The sequence below is a fragment of the Berghia stephanieae genome, chromosome 9, assembly GCF_034508935.2.
Source record: "Berghia stephanieae isolate SIO BIC M18660-M18661 chromosome 9, UCSD_Bste_1.3, whole genome shotgun sequence".
NCBI lineage: Eukaryota > Metazoa > Mollusca > Gastropoda > Nudibranchia > Aeolidiidae > Berghia > Berghia stephanieae.
The window spans coordinates 30672523-30680309 of NC_088368.1; the positions used below are offsets into that span (position 1 = coordinate 30672523).

Genomic DNA, 7787 nt, shown 5'->3' on the forward strand with positions numbered 1-7787 from the left:
TGTTTTATTATTGTTGTTGTAGTTGTTGTTGTTGTTCTTCTTCTTCTTCTTCTTCTTCTTCGTCTTCTTCTTCTTCTTCTTCTTCTTCTTCTTCTTCTTCTTCTTCTTCTTCTTCTTCTTCTTCTTCTTCTTCTTCTTCTTCTTCTCTTCATTATTATTATTATTATTATTATTATTATTATTATTATTATTATTATTATTATTATTATTATATTATTATTATTATTATTATTATTATTATTATTTATTATTATTATTATTATTATTATTATTATTATTATTATTATTATTATTACTATTATTATTATAATTATTATTATTATTATTATTTTTATCATCATCATCATCAACTCCTATCCCAGGTCACATTTATTCCCTTCACACATGGGGTGGATGCATGTTTGTCAGTGGATCACAAGATAAGACGGCCAGGTTTTGGGATCTAAGAGCATCCTCAGCAATCACTGTGGTACCGTCTCCGTCAGGTATATTATCATTATTTTATTATCTTCAATTTGTTTATCCCTACATCATCACATGCCAAGACTTATGAGAAGTTTTATATGATATATTCACTTTCCTTCTCTCTCCTTTTAAAAAAAAAAAAACAACTTTTGCTTAAGATATGAAAATTTAATTTTGGGGTTCACAATTGATTTATCAGAAGCGCGTTTGACTCACACAAAGGAGCAGTCTAGGTGGGGTTCCCGACCTCCCGTAGTGGACAGGGAGGTACTTGTTGTGCCTTCTATCCCCCTGTATCTGTTTTCCAATTGCTTTCTGTCTTTATCTTGGAATGAGATTATTTGATTTTGTCCTGACCCTGGCCAGAGTCCTTGGCTGAGAGGGAAACAGTCAAATGTATAGTTAGTTTTGGGAGATGATATTTTTTTTCCTTGTAAATCATCTTTCTGTTATGCACTATATTATGCTTTGTTTACATTTTATATATGATTTGTAAACATATGAGTATATTCCTCTTAGTGGGGACCTGTGCTTGTGTTTGGATGAGACTTTTAGGTGATCTCAAACTAAGTACTTTGATAGTGTGCTCTTGGAATCTACATCTGTTTCCTATTTGAACCAATTCCCCTTTGTCTTGCCTTTTCTTGGGTGCTTTAATTGTAATTCTAGAACTTTTTACTATCCCATATTCTTCCTTTTTACGTGCCGTAAAACCCTTAAAAAACAAAAACAATCTATTTTGTGACGGAAATGCGAATATAACCTCAGCACCCAAAGAGTTAAAGAAGGATGAGGTCACTGAGAAGTTAAGTGACTAATCAGGGATCAGGAACTGGTGATCTGGAAAAGTGCGTATGAACCAGTGCCAGACAAAACAAGAAAGTAAAAATAAAACAAGAAAAAAAAGCCAGCCCAAGAAATCGATCTTTTAAGTATTGAAATCCTGGGTTTGATCCCAGCTTCCGACTCATTCATTTTTTTTCCTTGAGCAAGATAATATTAATCCCCAATTTTCTAATTTGGACAGCATTAGTGATTCCTATTGAAATCCAATGTTTCAATGCTTAGATGACAGCTTCTAATGATGCAGCTTGAAAAACATGATATTCTTTATTAATATCAAAAATTCATGAAGTAATCACGTGATTTGTTACACTCTCAGGCAGCGCGTTTGCTTCAGTGTGTGTGGATCCCTCTGGTAGGTTGATGGTGTCTGGTCTAGAGGATGGAACTGTTTCTCTCTATGACATCCGAGGAGCCAAGGTGAGGAGTAACACTGTCAGATGTTTTAGTCGTGTCTTATATGATTTATTATCTAATTCCTTTTGTTTGAAATTCGTTGCCAGGCCCCCCCCCCCCCCCCCCCCCCCCAATATGGTAGATATTTTTTTTGCTTTTTTTTTTGTTTTCTGTTGTCCTTTAAAAATTTGTTATTTAATGGGGTTTACAGGACGCGACACTTTGGTCATTTCAGTGGTTGAATCTAGTAATCTTTCAAGGTGAATCAGGTGTTGAAATTTGAATTTTGAGTCTAAACAAGTCAGTGAGAGTTTAACCTTTTTCATTCATTGCTCACAACCATCCATCTTTTCATCTGTTCCTGCATCTATTTATCCATCCATCCATCCAACGTCCTTCCATTTTTCAATCCATCCATCCATCCTTCCATCCACCTATCCATCCATCCATCCATCCATTTGCCCATCCTTCTATCCATTCATCCATCCATCTATTCATTCGTCCTTCTTTCCATCCATTCATTCATTCATTCAGATTCATTCATTTTTTATGCCTGCCAATCAAACACCATGAAATTGCATGTATTAATAAACAAGTTCAAGAATATATATTTAAAAAAGAGAGAAATTCAGCTAACATTGGCACTGGCTTTTGGAATTTTTTGGTTCTCTTGATTGAATCTCATTGGGCTATGTGGTATTGTGGTATGACACGCTTTCGGATTGGAAGGTCCTGGGTTTGAGCCTCGCTCGGTGCATAGTTGAGTCCTTGGAAAAGGCTCTTTAAGCACATTCTCTCACCGTACTCAGGTGTAAAAATTGTAATATCGCCTAACAGGTGTCATGTCCCGTCCAAAATGTTAAGTGTTGTTGTTGGCCAGGGACCCCTTGTAAAGCGCTTTGAACACGTTAAGTGGATATTGCTCTATATAAAAGCTCATTTTATTTATTTTATTTTTTTTTTATGGGAAAAGAATAACGCTTTTGTGGAAACTTGGTGGAGTTTAAGTTTAGAAATCTTATTTATGCCCTCTTTCACCTTGTGATCTGATCCACCTCTTAAGTTAGGACAGTTATTGATAACTTACTTGTTGCATCAAGCCTCTCGAAATAAAACTATGATTTTACAATAGGAAAAAATATGCTCTTTTCTGAAATAATTTTTTCTTCTTTTAAAATGGAGCTACACGTTGGTCTGGTCATTTCAACATTTTTTCATCATTTTTTTCACGGAGGGCGGGGGGTTCATTTATAAAAAATCAACTCCTATCTGTTATGATTACTGACTTGGCCTAATATTGAAGTACTGTCCATGTTGTTTTTTAAAAGTTCGTCTAATAACTTGAGTATTTATTCAATTATTTTTATATCATTTTAGCTCACATTTCATTCCTTCCCCTACTTCCCCCTTACCCCACCGACCACATTATGTCTTGTTGCCAGGTTGTTCAAACGTTCCAGCCACATAGCAGTGAATGTCGATCTGCCCGATTCTCTACCAATGCATACTATCTCCTGACTGTCGCCTATGATGGGAGAGTGGTTCTTACAGACCTTCATGGTATATATAATCATGATAATGATGATGATGATGATGATGATTATGATGATGACGATAGTCATATAGTAATGGTGATGAAAATAATGATAATAATGAGAATAGTAATGATGATATTAATAATAATAATAATAATAATAATAATGATGAGGATGATGATTATTATTATTATTATTATTATTATTATTATTTTATTATTATTATTATTATTATTATTATTATTATCATATCATCATCATCATCATCATCATCATCATCATCATCATCATCATTATTATTATTATTATCATCATCATCATCATCATCATCATCATCATCATCATCATCATCATCATCATCATCATCATCATCATCATCATCATCATCATCATCATCATCATTATTATTATTATTATTATTATTATTATTATTATTATTATAGAGCACACTTATAACAAACACACTCGTAATGAATTGCTAGAAATAACAAACAGTTCATCTGTCCTGTATTTTTCTTCTCTTTTTTCCAATAATCTTTTATTGCCCATGGCGAACAGGCTATAACAAACTGATGGTTGTACTAGACTCATGTGTGTACCCGCTAACGTTTTTTGTTTTTATTTTCTTCTTTGCTTATAACTAATATAAGGAACTAGACTGTACTGGTTACTGTCCTAGTTATATAGTGCATACCGTCAAAACCTCCAAGCGCTTCAGATAAATATAACCGTAAACATAACACACTGTTTTCTATGGGCACAGAGCAACAAACACAGAGATAAACCTACTTGCACTCATTGTCTCGATTGAAACACATCAGAGTGTGCGGCTATGTGGTCTTGTGGTATGACACTCGCTTTCGGATCGGAAGGTCCTGGGTTTGAGCCTTGCTCGGTGCATAGTTTTCCATGGAAAAGGCTCTTTACTCACATTCTCTCACCGTACTCAGGTGTAAAATGAGTACCTGGCTGTTAACAGCATTGTCTCTGTCCGGAAAAAAATTATAATATCGCCTGACAAACATCATATCCTAAATTTTAAATGTTGCTGTTGGACAGGGACCCCTTGTAAAGCGCTTTGAGCACATGTAGTGGATATTGCGCTATGTAAAAGCTCTATTTTTAAAAATTATTTTTTTAAAATACGTTGAAAAAAGATGAGTCTTGAGGTTCTTCTTGAAAAGCCCAAACAGAGAACAACACTGAGGGAGGTATTGAGTTCCAAACAGTAGAACCAGTTTTATGAAATGACCTATCTCCAAAACTGTATAATAGACACACACGCATTCATTCACCATTTTATTTCCTGTTGCTTAAATGGAATGTCAGAAAACATCACGATCTCCAATCCATACTATTGCAGCTTCAGTACAGGCTATGTAGATTAGTAGTATGACACTCGCTTTCAGATCAGAAGGTCCTGGGTTCAAACCTCGCTCAGCGCATAGTTGAGTCCTTGGAAAAGACGCTTTACTCACATTCTCTCACCGTACTCAGGTATAAAATGAGTACCTGGCTGTTTACAGCGTTGTCTATGTACGAAAAAACTTGTAACATCGCCTAACAGGCGTCATGTTCCATCCTAAATGTTAAATGTTGCTGTTGTCCAAGGAACCCTTGTAAAGCACTTTGAGCACATGTAGTGGATATTGCGCTATATATTTTAAATAATAGTAGTTTTTTTTTTAAAAGCTCAAGATAGAGGCAACATTTGTTGTGTGGTGGAGGATGGTATTAGGTTTTGGCTCTGTATCACATTAATCATGTCCTCCCGTGACAGAAATGATTTTTTTTTTAAATCGAGTAAGGGCATTTTTTTTTTTTTAATTTTGCTTCTGGAAATAGAAGTCGCCCAGGATACAATACCATAGCCTGAGTTTTGCGATAAATGTTACCCATCCAGTCACAGAGAGATTTTTCACTCGAGTCAACAGATTCTTGTCACAGCATTTTCAGGTCAACAATTTTGACAAATGAAAGACTTTTCTTTATTTCTGAATGATTTTGGTTTGAATAAGATATGTTCCTTTTGAAAATATTTGAGTGAAAATAATTTAAAGCAGTTATTAGCTGAGAATTGGTTGAACTTACAAGAATCTGGCATTGGATTAATGCAAAATGGAAAATATTTGAGTGAAAATAATTTAAAGCAGTCTTTACTGAGAATTTGTTCGAATTTACATTGTTTCACTCACTCACTCAATCCTCTACGGGCCTGCTGGCACTTGAGGCAATGCAAGGGATCTCCACCTGGTCCTGTCAGTAGCTATGCTTGGGGTCATCTCGAGGGACAGACCTCTCTGTTTTAGGTCCCTCTCTACGGTACGTTTCCAAGTCTCCTTGGGGTGGCCTCGCTTCCTCTTTCCTTGGGGTCTCCATCGCAGAGCCTTTCTTATCAGTGTTTCATCAAGTCTGCGACAGACATGCCCAAACCGTTGCCATCTTCATTGTCTGACATTGTATTAATAAGAAAATTATCACTTTTCTACAAAATAAAATATCAATCCTTCATGAATTTTATACTTTTATTCTCCTTCCTACCAGGTGACTTACTACGACCTCTACCCAGTGTCGTGGTGGGAGAGCACAGGGACAAGGTCATTCAGTGCCGATGGCATCCGACTCAGTTTGCCTTTGTGACGTGTAGTGCTGACAAGACTGCCGTGTGTTGGGGTCTGCCCATGGCTGATATGAGGTTGTAATTTTTACAAACTTGCCCATCCCACGATAAGACACAAGATGGCCATTGTGCTCAGGTCTACCAATAGCGAAGACTTGAGGTTGTTATATTAACTCAGAAACTAATTCTAATTCATCGTATCATAACACACTAGAAGGCCACAACCTAGGGAAGTGCTGGCATGATTTTTTGTTACATTGAGATATGGACACAACCTCAGGCTTCTTAAAATATCTAGATATTCTTGATGTAAGGATGATATGACAGAGAGAGAGGGAGAGAGAGAGAGAGAGAGAGAGAGAGAGAGAGAGAGATTGCTCCAATTTTGTATTTCTATCAGTCCTTTTTTTAAGTCTACGATATTTGACTTGCATAGCAAAAGGTCCCAAAAGAATTGTCATCAATAAATATCTCATGCCATCTCGCATACAGTTACATTTTGTTTTCGACATCTTGACTTGTCTGACTTCTGTCATCTGAGATGACAATAATGGTGTTCTAACCTTTATGATGTCGTTAGTCTAATTCGTGATTGTATGTGTTAAAGTGTTACTTATTTGTCTTGATTATCATAATTATATTGTTGTTATTATTATTATTATTATTATTTTATTATTATTATTATTATTATTATTATTATTATTATTATTATTATTATTATTATTATTATTATTATTATTATTATTATTTCATTATTATTATCATTATTATTATTATTATTATTATTATTATTATTATTATTATTATTATTATTATTATTATTATTTTATTATTATTAATTTTATTACTATTATGAATAATATTATTGTTATTGTTATTATTATTGTTATTTTATTATTATTATTATTATTATTATTATTATTATTATTATTATTATTATTATTATTATTATTATTATTATTATTAATATATTCATTATTATTGTAATTATTGTGCCAAAAGATATATATATATATAAATGTTTTACAATACAACCACCCATACTATTTGAAATCAGCTTCTGTTTCCATCAACTCATTATATGTAGTTGTTGTTTATTTATTTATTTACAATCTACATCGTATTAATCTATGTCTGTTTTTTTTTTTTTTTCCCTTATCATGTAATGAACTGAAATCCAATTGGGGGTGGGAGATTGGTGAAGCTTCTGAAAAGGTCCAGTTTTAAATCCCTGATGTCTTTTTCTATAGATAGAACTAAATTGACATAACTCAGCTATTTATTCTTGTTTTTGTACGGCTATGTGGTCTAGTGGTATGACACTCGTTTTCGGATCGGAAGGTCCTGGGTTCGAGCCTCGCGCTCGGCGCATAGTTGAGTCCTTGGAAAAGGCTCTTTACTCACATTCTCTCACCTGGCCGTTAATATCGTTGTCTTTGTCCGAAAAATTGTAATATCGCCTAATAGGCGTCATGTCCAGTAATACATGTTAAATGTTGCTGTTGACCAGGGACCCCTTGTAAAGTGCTTTGAGCACATTTAGTGGATATTGCGCTATAAAGCTATAAAGCTCAATCTTTTTTTTAGCCTGACATTTTTATGAGTAGTTCTCACTATATTATATCAATCAGACTATAAACGGTCAAGGTTACACACAGATTTGGGTGTAGTTTTGTTAAATCCGGCTGGCAGAATGTTATGAGTAAATTACCTAAGTGCACAGCATCAATATGGATTTCTGGTCTTGTCCTAGAATGGGTGACTTGATTTCTCTATGTTTAAGCTGCAGTCATTAAAAAGAAAAAAAAAGAGAAAGAAAAAATCTTGAGCTTTTGTTTCGCGAAATATCCACTAATGTGCTAAAAGCACTTTACAATCAGTCCTAAGCTAACAGCAGTGCATAACATGTATGGCGAGACATGATGCCT

The 7787-nt window shown here is 34.3% G+C and overlaps 1 protein-coding gene across 1 annotated transcript in view; it reads left to right on the top strand.

The window, feature by feature from the left end:
- Positions 1-6431, top strand: part of LOC144980036 (WD repeat-containing protein 47-like) — a 109151-nt gene extending 102720 nt beyond the window's left edge. Inside the window, exons 15-18 of the mRNA XM_078927498.1 lie at positions 363-485; positions 1628-1728; positions 3147-3264; positions 5784-6431. Of these exons, the coding sequence (XP_078783624.1) occupies positions 363-485; positions 1628-1728; positions 3147-3264; positions 5784-5941 (500 nt within the window). The 3' untranslated portion in view covers positions 5942-6431. The remainder of the gene's footprint in view (positions 1-362; positions 486-1627; positions 1729-3146; positions 3265-5783) is intronic.
- The last annotated feature ends 1356 nt before the right edge of the window (positions 6432-7787 follow it).